Here is a 15,140-nt window from a genome sequence, read left to right on the forward strand (position 1 = left end):
ATAATTCAATAACGGATGTCCTTTTAGTCCATATGCACACATACATTGGCACAGTTTGTTTCTTATTCACAATCCTGAGGCTGTATTTCCACTTGTAATCTGTAGCTTTTATTTTATCAAAATGGAAATCCTGAACAGAAACTTTATTCACAGCTAACGGTAATTTACATCACAAGGTAGAGTTGGTGTGTGCTGAATAAATAGGTAGATTCCTCCTCCTGTATATATTGACTGACCTCCAGTGTGATTATTGATGTTTCTGGACCTGTCTGTCCCACATGCAGCTTCCTCCCTTACATCACCTCTCATGCTGTTTTTTTTTCCATTTCACCCTGCCTCTCTCTGTTTCCTGCTGTGCGCAGATCATGAAAGAAATCCAGGAGCACAAAATCAAAATCTACGAATTCCCAGAGACAGATGATGAAGAGGAGATGAAGATGGTCAGGAAAATCAAGGTCTGTTCTTGTAATGCATCCCTCCATGAAACTGTCTCTGTGGTTTCTAGTGTCTTTTGATTTATGTCATTCATGCTGTTAGGGCACAGTCACAGCCTGCAGTGTATTTTTAGCCATTGTGTGCGTGCCGTGTAACAGTTGTGTCCCCTCCCTCCTGTCTGCAGGATCGTTTACCCCTGGCTGTAGTCGGTAGCAACACCATTATCGAGGTCAACGGAAAGCGAGTGCGCGGGAGGCAGTACCCCTGGGGTGTGGCTGAAGGTGAGAGGTCAAAGCTCAACTGATCCCTGCCTATTAATTGATCAACTAAGTGGAGTTTCTCTCACACACCAATATTTCCACAGTTATTGGATTATTGAGCAGGCATCATGTGTAGCTGTTTTGCACAGCAGTAACACAATCCATGTGCTCTTGTTTTGCTCTGACCCTAATATTCAGTGCACGCATATACACACACACTTGCACATTATTGGCACCACAGTACGCACTCTGATAGTTGACCAGACAGAGAATACATCACCATTTATTTGATGTTGTTTGTATTGTATTGAACACAGACCAACAATATAAATGTATGATGATATGAAATTTAAAGATATATATCTATATACATATATAGATATATATATATAGAGAGAGAGAGAGATATGGATAGATAGATATAAATTTAATTTATAAATTTTAATTATGAAGAAATACAAAGTTAGTAAATTATATACATAATGACTATGAATTATATACAGTATATATATATTTTTTTTTTTTTTAAAATGCAAATTTAACAGGAGACCAGTGGGGGTCCCAGCTAATTATTGTTCCTGTGTTGGCAGACCACTCGATCTTTAACGGTGCTGAGCTGGTCCTTCATTGGCATGCCACTCAGAACTGAATAGAAAATGAGAATTTCATGGATATACTGAACATGTTTGGTAGGCCTTGAGTAAACAACACTGCAGCACTGAATGTAAACAGAACTGTTTTATCACAAGAAGATTATAAGATTACTTCAGTGGGTACCTTGAATGCATATGTACTTAATCTGTTTAACTCCTAAATAGCTGATAAAATGTCTGATAATAAACACAGTACCACTTCATGTAATCTTCAGTCATGTTGTGTTTGAACTGGATTAAAGTCAGTTGGCTTTAGCAACCAGACTTTTATTGTGAAACATTTGCAGGAACGTGTAAAGAAAAAAAGGTTCCCATACACACAAGAAATGTAGCAAGAGCCATCTTTTGTCAAGCTGCAGCAGGCTTGTTTTATTCATCATTTTGATGTTAAACTTTAAGAAGAGAAGCAAAGTTATGTCACAGTTGTTCTGATATATATTTGTGCTGCTACACTCATATTTAATAGCTAATTGAGAGCAGCTGTTGAGTCAAGGCAACACCTACTGATTAAATCCAGAATACCGATCTGGTCCAGCACTTCATATAAAACAGGTTTATACTGACGATATGAGAACAAAACAGTGACACACTCAAGCCACCAGTGGAAACTATACATTTTTCTCTTGAGCACAGGATATGAGAGTCCTGTTTGACCTGACACAGGAAGCTGCTGTCACATTGTGGTTAGGCATAAGAAATTATTATGTTGTCAACATATCAAAGTGATGAGGACAGCTACATTGTATACATGACTGAGCTGAGATATTTACTGTAACTAATTAACTTGGGGGGAGTGAAATCAGCATTCCATATCTTATAGTTCCTGTAGCTGTTGCCTCAGAGAAAAACAACAGCAACTTCAGAGCTGAGTACAGTACAGCCCAGTGGATGACTTGTAGGAGTGCTACTATGAAACTGGTTTGCCACCAGTGTATGGTATCCGTGGGGAGTGAGTTTTGGAATACCACAAATGTTTTTGGCTCCATGTCACCATAAATATGGAGAGAGGGCGGGAGAGAAAAAGGGCAAGGTCCCTGAAAAGCTATGCAAGTCACTCTACCACAGCAGTCAAGAGAAACCATAGAGGACTGTGGGAGAACAGCAGCACATGATGCCACCTGCTGGTGGCTTCTGGTACTATACCCATTCACTGTAGATTTGAACGTGTCTGATGACAATTTAGCTGTAGAGCCCCACCGTCCAAAAAAAGGGAGTTAGTCTAATAAATGAAATCCTTCAGCATTAGGAAAATGGGAAAAACTGGGAGGTGTAAGTAATGTTGGCTGGGCAAAATAGGTAATACATTAATAGATTAATGTATGCACAGACCAAATAAGAAAATGAAAAATGGGTTAGTAAAAGACAAAAAAAAAAGAGTAGAACTGATTTAAATGACAGATGATTCATGTGACTTTCAGGAAACGAGAAGCTTGACCACATTATCTGATTAATGCATGTTGTTGTTATATTTTCTTCTATTTTCTTCTTTTTACCGTAAAAAAAAAAACACACTTAGCACTTATTTGTATACATTGGCATTAGAGATAGTTTAAGGGTTAATATTTTAATATTCCATTCTGTATTTATTTAAGTTTATGCTGTATTGCTGTGTTTTTGTTTTTTTTTTCCCTCTTACTATGAAAGATTCTTGTTGCACTGTCTTCTGTTGTTTTGACAAAATTTAATGGCATAATTAAGGGCTTTATTTTTGTTTTCAGTTAATACATTGCTATATTGTCTGTTTTTCTTTGCTGTATTCCTAATCTTAGCATAGATCCATTGTGCTTATCCTATCTAAAGTGCTCCGTTTGTCTCCTGTTACAGTGGAAAACGGGGAGCACTGTGATTTCACAATCCTCCGGAACATGCTCATCAGGTGAGCAAAAACACATCACCTAGTGTGCAGTAATATTTCCCACTGTCTTCAGTAAACTTTGCAATAAAGCCTGTATGGGATTAATAAGTCTATATCTGAGATCATCACAAGAACGTGTGTGTGCTTTCCCTCAGCTCTACATTGAGATAACTTCAGTTGTCAAAACTTAACATAGATACAATTAAAGTCCAGTTTCCAGCACACTGACCAGAGGAGTTCTGCTCAAGGATGGAGGTCACTGAAAGTGTAATAAAGTATAATACTTTTGCTCAAACATATTTAAACTTCGCTGTTGTTGTTTTCCAGGACCCACATGCAGGACCTGAAGGATGTGACGAACAACGTGCACTATGAAAACTATCGTAGCAGGAAACTTGCTGCGGTCACCTACAATGGTGTGGACAACAATAAGAACAAGGGACAGCTAACAAAGTAAGTTCATCTGTTAAGCATACACCAGAGATCAACTGGTGTAATCCGATTTTTTCCTGCCAAACTGTATCAGCTACTATATCAAAAATCCAGATATCGGCCAACCTCTAGTATGCACAGAGCAGTGGCGTTCCTGTTGCTGAAATGAATTTTAATGGTTTGAACTAATGAGATAATGAGGCTGATTTGACTGCTGGTTCTGTTAGGACCACCCAGAGCAGCTTATTCACTGTGTAACCACAGAGGAAACTACAGTTCAGAGGTCAAAGTCTGTGGCCACTGAACCACAGATTAAAGTTTCCAAGCTGTCACCTTGGCAGTCCAAACCTTTAAACCCCTTTCTGGTCCAAACAATCCAGCACTCCACCCCCCCAACTAACTGGCCACCACTACCAGTCAATGTCTAATCTGACAGTACTAACTGCGGCACCATCTGACTCCTAATCCACCGACTGCAGCTGTCAGTAATCACCAGCACACTCTCACAAGCTAATGCATGGTTAATGGCAGCATGTTAAGTGTCTGTGCATTTATTTGTTTTTAGACCTGAGACGGCTGAAGGCATGTAAGTGTTAACCTCACTTGTTCAAAACCTCTCCAAACAATGCATTTTCACTCCGTTTTCCCTGCTTCATTGGATTCTGTTTTGTTTTTCTTTCACCTGCACCCCTTTGAAACTTGTTTCAATAAAAACAGTGACAATGTTTGGCCACATATTACATACCATCATACTAGAGACGGTAAATACCAAAAGATAGAACTTTTAAGCTTGTTCATGACTTGCATTATAGCCAATCACTGTCATTCTCTAAAGCTTTATTGGTAATCGTCTGGCTTGGCTACTTGCTTTACAGTTTCATTGCACATTTCTGTTGAAGAACTGTGCTGCTTTTATGCCACTGATTGCTAAAACTATACAACGACTGGCTTATTGATCTTCTTGCGCTGATGCCACTTTCGTTTCGTATTGCGTAAACTGCGTATTATAAGCAGCAAAGGGGACAAAACAGTTCTCATTAGCCTAGCTGTCGCTCTCACTTGGCAAACAGATGTCAAGAAATTGTTTGCAAAATGGCAGCAAAGACAATATTTCTTTCACTCATACTGTAGCTGTATAAAATCCACTAATAACAGTCATTTCAGCTAATTAAGATTGAATTTGTTTGTTAACTAGCTGCAACAAAAATGTAATTTGATTATTACGAAGGTGGGTTTATAACCAAGTGACATTCTTTGTGTTATACTTCCAATGTAGCTAAAAGGTCATTGTAAATGGTCTAATTTGGGGGCGTTTGTATTTATGCTGCCATTAGTCCTCATCTCTGTACAACGAAAGAAATTTATCTGGCCCTGTTAACGTTACTTATTAATATCTCAGAGAAGTTTTAGACTCACAAACATATCAGATATCGGATACTGTTGCCCAAGAGCTAAAGACCTCCAATATGGCCGCAGGAACATGGCTTTTCCAGTTGGACGGCTTGTCTAGTTTGATGTCAGTACATCATGATAGAAGGGCGTGGTTAGGGTTTCTTCTCTCATTACACCTGTTCTCCTGACAAGCCCCTATCAGCTCCTTGCTACAACCCTCGCTGGAAGCTGTCCATTACAGAGGGCTTCCAGGGAAGGCCTGTACTCCTTCCCTCACCCTGCCTCTTTTCCCTTCATCACTTTGCAGTCACAAAGATCTTTATGACTTGGGGGAATATGTGACCATCCACATACCTACCGCTGTGTGTTGTCTGTATGAACACTGGCTTGTGTGTCCAGGAGTCCTCTCGCCCAGATGGAAGAAGAACGGCGGGAACATGTATCCAAGATGAAAAAGATGGAACAAGAAATGGAACAAGTGTTTGAGATGAAGGTCAAAGAGAAGCTCCAGAAGCTCAGAGACTCTGAGGCTGAGGTGAACTAATGGGTTTTTGTTGCTGTTGTTGTATTTCATTCTTTGTTTAACTTTGTAAATACTTATATTATATATTATATACTCTACTGTTTCTGCAGCTCCAAAGGCGTCATGAGCAAATGAAAAAGAATCTGGAGGCCCAGCACAAAGAACTGGAAGAAAAACGTCGCCAACACGAGGAGGAGAAGGCCAGCTGGGAGACCCAGCAGAGGATTCTGGAACAGCAGAAACTAGACGCCTCCAGGTAAACACACATGATGATCAATAATGGTTTACAGAGTTCATAAGAAATCTCTACAGGCTTCATTCAACAGTGTCACTTAAGCTTAACTTGTACCTTGAGTCTGAGCACTGCTTACTAAAATAACCTTGGAAGACAACTTGACTACAAATTGTGAATCAGAAAACATACAAGTGTGAACAGTAAAAACTGAAAATGTTGATTTAATCTTACCCATTTATTACAGTAGGGAGTAATAAGACAGTTATTTAGAGCATTAGTCTCACAGAAATAATTAAAACTGCCTTGTTCTCTTATTGGGAACACATTTCATTGCACAGGAGATGCTGCAACACTGGCTGGAGCGCTTTACCGTACCATCTTAATACCTTTTATGTAGCGTATATTGACTTTGTAATGGGTAAAAAAAAGAATGACAAAAACAAAAATAACAAGAACTGAGTAAATGAAAAGAGAACAGATGATAAAAACAATGCATGAAAGCAATCATTGAGGCAGCGACCAGTTATTGAGCGATGAGGTGTGCAGCAAGTGTTTGTGGGTGACACAGCAGATGATTTCATGAGACTGCTGCACTGACAACAAAGGCTGCAGAGTGCCAGAGCAACAAGGAGGAGGGTTACGAATTCACCAACCAGGACTGTGTAGATAAATAAACAACTGTCACCGGGAAGGTCAAAACGTCATCATCTAGAATATAACGGAGAGTGTTTGAATTATCCCTAGTAATGAACCTAAGGGCAAAATTATAAATGATTTCTAATGACCTGAGACTGGAGGTGCCAGCATATTGATAGAGTATAACCTCTTTAAGTGGGTAAATCTGAAGGCAATTTCACAGATCTGAATAAGTGCCAAAGTCACCACAGTAGCACAAGGTTAACACATGAACAGAAATGATCTGCACGTCTTGTTCTGCCCTCTTAAAATCTTCACTTGTTTTGCAAATTGAAAGAGTCGGATTGAAACTGTTAAGGAGCTTCTTCTCAGGTTACAGTCTGTAAAACGTATCTTCTGCCCTCTTGTGTTTACAGGACCTTGGAAAAGAACAAAAAGAAGAAGATATTTTAATAACTCTGGAGTACCTTCCTGATATTACAGTGTATAATTCTTTTTTGTTTGTTTTTTTTTTTTGTTTTTTTGCCAATCTGCCAGCCTTGATTGTCAGAACTTCTGCCAATAAACCACATCCGCTGTTCGACCATATTACTGTGTAATAATTATGTGAAAGCCAGGGGGCAGTATTGTCTTAACTCTGAATTTAACCAATTGCTTTCTGCTCATCATTATGTTCTTTCTCCAAAAACTGTTATTACTTCTGTATTGGTTCACCACACAGTCCTGTTTTGGGTCATAAAAACAAGTATATTTCGGTAAAAAAAAACAAACAAAAAACCATATATTCCTTTCATAACAAACTGAAGGGCAAAGTTCAGAGTTCGGTCAAAATCTTTCCTCTTTTCTTCTACTATGAGAATGTTTGATGCCGCACTGTTGTGTGCTGCATCCTTTTGATGCCAAAAAACCAAACAAACAGGTCAGCCTTTCTCTTCCTGCACATTGGCAGACAGCGTCGGGCTGAAGCTCACCTCAGGCACTGTTTTTTTGTTTTGTTTTGTTTTGGTTTTTTTTAATGCATCGTTCATTTCACTTATTTAGGTGTCACATTTAATTTCCTCCCAAGATGTTATGTTCTTCCATTCTTTAATGTAAATTGTATAACCATAACCTGCAGTGTTTAATGTCAAATGTGTAACATTTTCTTACTTTTTGTTCATTTCTTCTTTTGTTTTTTGTACTGACCCTGGCATAAAAATTGTGTTAATTAGTTTTCCAGCCCTGCTCTTGGAAACCAAACATGGATTCCTGACTTCACTCACACTGAGTGTAATGGTGTAAAGAAATTGCTCTTGAAGTGCTTTTAGTTGAATTTATTTGAACTTCTTGTGCAGATTCTATATAAAAATGTTTTTCAACAGAATCAAAATTTTTCCAGGAGCAGGATGGGGAAGGTTTGTGTTGGATTTTGGTGTATGAGAAAGCTGGAGCTGAGATGCTTCAGTCAACCAGACAGCGGTCAACATAATAACTGTACCAAAATGGCTTTCTGTATGTCACATTTAGCACTGCTGGTGTATTGCATCTGTATTTTGTAATGTCTTGTTTTTATTTGTACAAAGTCACATAATAAAATTGTGATGGGGAAAAAAGCACAGATGACGAATGTTGAATATACACTATATGACCAAGTATGGGGATACTCAAACATGACACCTATATGTTTCAATTCAATTTCAATTCAAAATTGTCTCTAGATGTTTTACAGAGACCCAGAGCCTGAACCCCCGAGCAAGCAGACAGTGGCAAGGAAAAACTCCCTTTTAACAGGAAGAAACCTTGAGCAGGACCCGGCTTGCAAGGGAGAACTATCCTGCTGATAGTCGGCTGGGTGAAGGAGGAGAAGAGGTAGACAGGACAGAGAGGATGAAAGAGAGAGAGAGAGAGAAACATACATGCAGTAAACTTACATTACAAAGGACAAACATGACAGGTTGTTATAATTGGAATTATGAAGACTATGTATTGTATGTATTTGTTTTTTAGCTGATATGTTGTTTAAGTTAGTTGCTGGGTAGCATGTTATGCTAAACCCATAGGTGTAGAAGAGCTTAAGTTGGGGCAAGAAGCCTTTTGGATGAGAGGTGAAATGTTCAGTTGTTGCTGGAGTGCTACTATAGTGGCCTCCAATCCTCTGGTTTCAGGTTTTCAGGTTTTCCATCAGATGTTGGGTCCCGGCTGCGAGGGCATGAGTGAAGTCCAACTCCCTGGCGTGGCTCACAGTCTGTGTTTCATTTGTGTCTGATTGGGCTGGTGTCAGAGCTCAGTGCAGGTCAGTCAAAGTCTTCCACACAGCACACTATTGTCTAAAACATTACTGCTTGCTGTAGCATCAAGGTTTCACTCTATTGGAACCAAGGGTCCAAACAACTAAATGCAAGTAGTATATGAAGTCACAGTGACCTCACAACATGTGTTTAGCCATAACCCAAGAATTCAAACAATAGTTAGGATAGCATTTCACACAAATTTCAAATAGGATAAAATAAAGTGAGGATGTTAATATGCAAAAGGTCAAAGGTCAACTTCACTGTGACATCATAGTTTTTTTTTCTGACCATTATTCAGCACCATAACTCAGGAACAGAAGGGCAAATTGTGACTATATTTCACATTTGGTCAGATACTGAGGTCATGAAAGCCTATATCAGTCATCTGTACTTTTCAGTAAATTTTTTTATTGGAAATGATTCACTGGAAACATATGTCATAGCTCCAACTGAAGAGTTTTGAATTTTGAATTGGAATCTTAGTGATGTGTACACCCAGCAGGTGGCAGCACAAGACTGCACCTTTTTTTTTTCCTTTTGCTGATATGTACGGGGACTTCCCATGGATCTGGTCAGTGTTATCAGCATCTCTCTGAACTTTCACCATGACCCAACCATTTTTGGTCTTGATGTACTTTAAACCCTAACTGTGCTTGGTAAAGGATTCACAGCCAGTATGTGTTGTCATAGTCTTTCACCTACTGAACAGAGCTCAATCTTCTGCATTCTGTCATTCTGCCTAAACAAGTTAGATAGGAGGCTTCATCTTGAACACAATTACCTCTGTCTGATTCACTGAGGTGATAGCTGCAAACTTGCAACTGATGACACTGAAGCTTATTTTGTTTCTATATTTATGGTGTTTATTCTTTGAAAATTAAGATGAAGAGGTGGAATTCTAAATCTAAATGAGCTCTTTAGGGTCCGCAGCATTAATTCTAGAGGTTCTATGCATTGTTGATGGTATTCCAAAGGTCCTTGAGGGCTTACTATATTCAGACTGAGATTTTTTAGGAGGGCATTAAGGTTCTCATTGTTGCTTAAGGAATTGTAGGAGGAGTTTCAGGCCTCGTAAAGAGAGTTCTAGGTGTCGCAGGAGTCCTTTAGGTGAATCGTCAGGTCTTGTAAGGATCATAAGCTTAATGCAGGATTCTTGGCTCCCTTTGAGTTCTTGTGCCAGTTTTAGGAGCTTGTGGGACTCTAGAGCTTTATAAGTTCTTAAGGGGTGACACCTTGCGTAAGTATTGGGTCAATGAAAAAGTTCCCTTTAGTTAGTTCCAAGAGTTTTAAGTGATCCTCTGGGCTCCTTTGGAGGAGTCAGGTCTCCTGGGATTGATGACAGGATTTCTGGTGCAGGAATTAGAGTTCTTAATAGGAATCAGTGTGAATCTTGAGGCCTTGTTCTAAGCAGTCTTCAGGGGAGCATAGGGGTTCCCTTAGGGGCCTTGTGTATCTTTGAAAAGGGTTCTGGAGTTCTTGACCGGGACCAGGACAATGGGGAAATCCTGAAAGACCCTCTTAAGTTCTTGTAGGAGTCCCAAGCCCAGGCTTCTTAACGAGCCTGTTGCATTGTTTAGATTAGATTAGATTAGATTAGATTAGATTTAATTTATTGTCATTACACATGTACAAGTACAATGCAATGAAACGCAGTTTGGCATCTAACCAGAAGTGCAACAAGCATTAAGTGCCAGATATACAATAATTTACAGTATGTACAGGGTATGTACAGGTGTCTATGCTACAGATATAATGTAAACATGATACACAGATAGTTGTCATAATTCTAAATACTATGAACATACTATACAGATGGATATGTGCTTAAATGTGCATCCAGTGTAGGCGGAAACTATAACACAATTTACAAATGATATTTACAGATGTTAAATTAACTATAAATCACTAGTGCAATGGACAATATGGTGTGTACAGCGATAGGCAGTAGGCTAACTATATTAACAGTGAGGTAGAGGAACTAGTGCAACACTCAGTACGTAGTACTCAGTTAGGATAGAATGGTGTAGTGGAGTGTGGTGTAGGGTGAGGGTGTTAGTGGGGGGCTGAGTTCAGTAATCTAGTCTAATCTAAACCAAAAACAAATGCATATCCTCTGTCACTTTACCAAATAAAGTGATGGATATTGCTTATGTCTGTCACTATGGTGTCCTTGTGGGAATGAAAAATTTTTAACTGCATTTAGACTTTTGTAGGATAGTGGGGCACCATTAGGGAGTGTTCCAGGAATTGCATTGCTAGAAAACAGATTAGGTTCAGTTTTATTTCCTGTCCACTGTTGACTATTCAAACAAAACCTGGACCCTCTGGACTTCCAGCTGCTGTGTACAAAACACACACACACACACAAACTGCTGTACTGCAGCATCACGCCACAGCCTTCCAAGTATGACAACTGGTCTGCTTCAGCCTCTCCACTCGCTGATTGGCTGGCTGTATTCATGGGTTACCCAGGTGAAGACACCCTCAGCCAGTTACTGAGGTTTACTCTGAAACCCCATGTGTCAGCCCACATAACAAGACCGGAACTGGTCACAAATCTGGTCACCCTGAAAAGAAAGGAACCGACCCTGACTGCATTATAATGACCACCCTCACCCCTTTGCTTTGTTTTTATAAACTCATAGCAAGAGGGTTAGAGGTACGAATCCCCATCTGGGCCCTTCTTTGTGGAGTTTACATGTGCCTGCGTGGGTTTTGGTTGTCTGTCTTTGTCTGGCAGCCCCGCAAATGACTGGCAACCAGTCCAGGGTGTAGTCTGCTGGGACAGGCTCCAGCTTCCTGTGATCCTGACAGATAAGCAGTATAGCAAATGGACGGATGGAATATTTTCATATATTTTAATTTATTTATATAATCTTCCTTTATGTGGACACGTGCATCTAGGATAAAGCACCAGTTGGTCAAAGTGCAGGAGTAAACTTACAAATGAACATATCCTTTAAAACATCTAATTCATTGTAGATTAAAAACGCTCAAATTATTTTAGCAGCTCTGTCTCTACTTCTGCTGTAAGCTAAATGCTAATGTCTGCATGGCAATATGCATGTCATGCTCACCATGTGCATGCTAACATTTGTGAATAAGAACTAAACACAAAGTTCAGTTCAGGGTAAGGGAGATGTGATTTGTTTTGCAGGTATTTGATCAGAAATGGGCAAACTGGGACTTTGACCTTTTAAATGAGGGGACCGCCAAAGTTATTACAGCTCATCCTGTGGGGAGCATCTGACTACAACAAAATGTCAGCCTCATGGTGGTGCTAGAGGAAGGAACACCATCATGATTCATCTTCTGGAAACCACAAATTTTTATCCAAAATTTCACTGCAGTCCATCCATTATTTGAGATATTTCAGTCTTTGCCAGTGTGGTGAGCTGACAGACAAACACTGCAATCCCTACAGCCATGCTGCTTGTAGGGCTAAAAGCAATCAACCACATTAGCAGATCCCATTGTATGGGGTAGCACGAATATGCACAACAATTTTCACTGGTTGGTTTGGCACTAGAAAGCTCAAGCTACATAGGTTTATTTTACTCTTCTTATAGCATATAACAAGCACAAATGTGCTTCGTGAATCTTATAGCAAACTGCTCGATGTCTTGCATACAAGTGTAGCACTAGGGAGAAAGTAGGGGTTCGCTAAAATCATAGGGACTATGAATAACCACAGCAAGTTTGCCCATGATCAAAATGCTAGATGGACGTACTTGCTGGAGGAAAAATTTCTGGTCTTACAAAAGCCATGATAAAAAGGAAGTATCATCTTCATTAGTTTTTATTTTCTCAAATCACACACATCAATTTATGCTACAGAGAAACTGTCAGAAGTTGCTCATAAATCTATTTATTAAGCTCAGTTCCACCACCTTGAAGCCTTTGAACACTCAAAACAACAACACACACAAGATAAAACAAGAACACACCAATAGTGGCATTTATTTAATGAAGAATACAACTGACCAGTCACTGCACAACATCGATCCACTTTTGGACTCCATAGACCAACATGAGTCGTGACTTTCTAAGACAGAGAGAACACGAAGCCACCATCATGTTTTTTAGATTCATATCAGCATGAATTCTAAATTCTCATAACTGATTTGGAAGTGGATCAAACTCCAGAGTCAGTCAGTCATTGCAATTTTAAGGAATGTTGATGCCTTCAGTCCTGGTCCATTTCATTGAATCATGCCTGTGCTTGAGATCTTTTGCTTTATCCATGTTGCATAAGACCTGAGTTCAGAGAGAGGTGGCAATGTCCTGTATTTATGTCATGGGGCACCCTGGCTGTAAATAGAGCTGTAATGTGAACAGTGGCTTATCCTTTCATGCAGCTTACAGTTGACTGTACCATACTCTCTGTCACGGCCAGAGATTTGTGTCAGTAGTTACCAACTGAACTTTACACACACTGGACTAAGCACACAGGACAGAATTAGCATTTGTAAGGCATCATTTTTTTATACATAACTGTGAAGAAACAGTGCAAATCATGAAATCTATGAACTCAACTCAAAACCACAGAAGAACCGCAGAAAGCACGTCAAGAATCCTTCTAGCAAGTCATACTTCTTTAAAGCTTTCTTGAAGTCATGGAACCCTCATGAAGACCTGTGAGATCCCCACCTGGACATCAGGAATCTCACTTGAACCATGAAGAACTCTTTGGGTTCCTTCAAACATCCCCCATTCAGAAGCCCCTGAGACCACACAAGAATTCATAGAACTCCTTTAAAGTCAGCTCCCAAAAGCCCTCTCACATTATTGCAGCCCTTTGAGAGCCCATAGAACCACTCAAGACCCTAGGTAACTTCATCTACAGAAGTCCACTAAGAATGTAACCATGCTACTGTGATTGAACAGGAACCCCTAGAGCACCTTTGAGAACTTGAACTTTGAGAATCCTGGGAAATTTCAATCTTTCAATCTTTTTATGGCCCTAAAATACTCTCAAGGATCGCTAAAACCCACTAAAGAACTGCTGGAACCCCCTCAGGAACTCTGGTGGTCTCTGAATCCCTCTTTGAACATTGCTGGTAAGACATGTTTTAACTGCTTTTACATTTGCATGACATACTGCACTCTAAGCCCTGAAATGAACAATGGTGCATATACTTATTAGTTCCAGTGTGGGTGTATATGTAACTGTCCTTTTGTGACTGTATTTCTGATTTCCATTGGAAAGAATACATTTAGAACCATTGGATTTGTGACCAGAAAAGAAAGAATGGCCGTCTCTGTAAATTAAGAGCTTTCTGACACCTGTACAGAAGAAAGGAAGGACAAGATCAATTGTTTATCTCAGGCTTTGTTGATAAAGACTAAAACAAAAGCATGTGTCTTATCTGATATTATAATTTTATGATAATTTAATCAGGCCTGATCACAGCAGAAGGAGCCAGAGTGATAACGGTTTCACAGAATGGCTTCACCACTTGTTGCATATACTATTTCTACATTGCACAGTTTTATACAGTTCACATTTTAATTTTAAAACATCTTTAGTTTTATAAAAACATCTTTGAACCGGAGAAACTCATAGTTACAGACAAGGTGTCAGTGGGAATTCTCTTCTGGCTGACCGTTACAAATATCATGAAATCGTTTTAATTTACGAATGGGTGACAGGACACGGAGTTTGTTACAATTTGTAGGTCACACTGACTTTCTTTAAAACTGAAACCACAATGTAGACTGTATTGCTGTCCATAACATTTAGATTTAGTGTGAAAGGTCTTTAAAAACATAAAAGACTTGTAATACTTGTCATGGATTACTGTAGACGTTCTTTCTATTGCCACATCAGAACACCAGCCATCAATATTGTGTGATCAATTATTAACCCAAAGTAAAAACCAAACCGAAATTTGGATGTGTATACAGAATATCCAGAGCTCCGCCTCCTGCCACTGATGATGCAGGAAGCATTGACAGCGACGGAAGTACCAAAGGGCTTTAGGCAAAGCAGGAAAATTAAAATTTACATTTTAGGGAAACATTATATTAACATTAAATTAAAAAGTTGTTGTTTTTTTTTCCTTTTTTAAAGAAGTGTTCAACTCTAGGCTGGTTTTCTGTCATGCTGGCCCAAACGGTTCACGGGAAATAAATACATATTATATTATACAGTATCGTATACACTAAACTAATATAAACTTTAGAAAATCTGGACATAAATTGATAACATGTATGAAGTCATTTTTTTTAAAAAAAAAGATACATTAAAGGTTAAATTGCATATAACAAGACAGCAATTACAACATATATTTTTGGGGGAATGTCCCCCACCTCTTCCACCTCAACCAATTGTTGTCAATAAATATTCGTTGTTTTTTTTTTTTTTAATTGGCTCGTGTGCTTTTTACCAGGATTACTTTTATTTTGAAGACTAATACCAAGTGTTCCGGTATGTGCCTGTCTGAGCC

The 15,140-nt window shown here is 39.2% G+C and overlaps 1 protein-coding gene across 2 annotated transcripts in view; it reads left to right on the top strand.

The window, feature by feature from the left end:
* The window catches only part of LOC124074471 (septin-7), a 33,750-nt gene extending 25,734 nt beyond the window's left edge, over window positions 1-8,016 (top strand). Inside the window, exons 8-15 of one of the 2 annotated variants that reach the window (XM_046417441.1) lie at window positions 363-455; window positions 620-716; window positions 3,173-3,224; window positions 3,531-3,656; window positions 4,201-4,221; window positions 5,427-5,562; window positions 5,661-5,806; window positions 6,838-8,016. In XM_046417441.1, the coding sequence (XP_046273397.1) occupies window positions 363-455; window positions 620-716; window positions 3,173-3,224; window positions 3,531-3,656; window positions 4,201-4,221; window positions 5,427-5,562; window positions 5,661-5,806; window positions 6,838-6,874 (708 nt within the window). In that variant the 3' untranslated portion in view covers window positions 6,875-8,016. The remainder of the gene's footprint in view (window positions 1-362; window positions 456-619; window positions 717-3,172; window positions 3,225-3,530; window positions 3,657-4,200; window positions 4,222-5,426; window positions 5,563-5,660; window positions 5,807-6,837) is intronic. The other variant, XM_046417442.1, reaches the window with a different exon arrangement.
* The last annotated feature ends 7,124 nt before the right edge of the window (window positions 8,017-15,140 follow it).

This window comes from Scatophagus argus, chromosome 17 (assembly GCF_020382885.2).
Source record: "Scatophagus argus isolate fScaArg1 chromosome 17, fScaArg1.pri, whole genome shotgun sequence".
NCBI lineage: Eukaryota > Metazoa > Chordata > Actinopteri > Scatophagidae > Scatophagus > Scatophagus argus.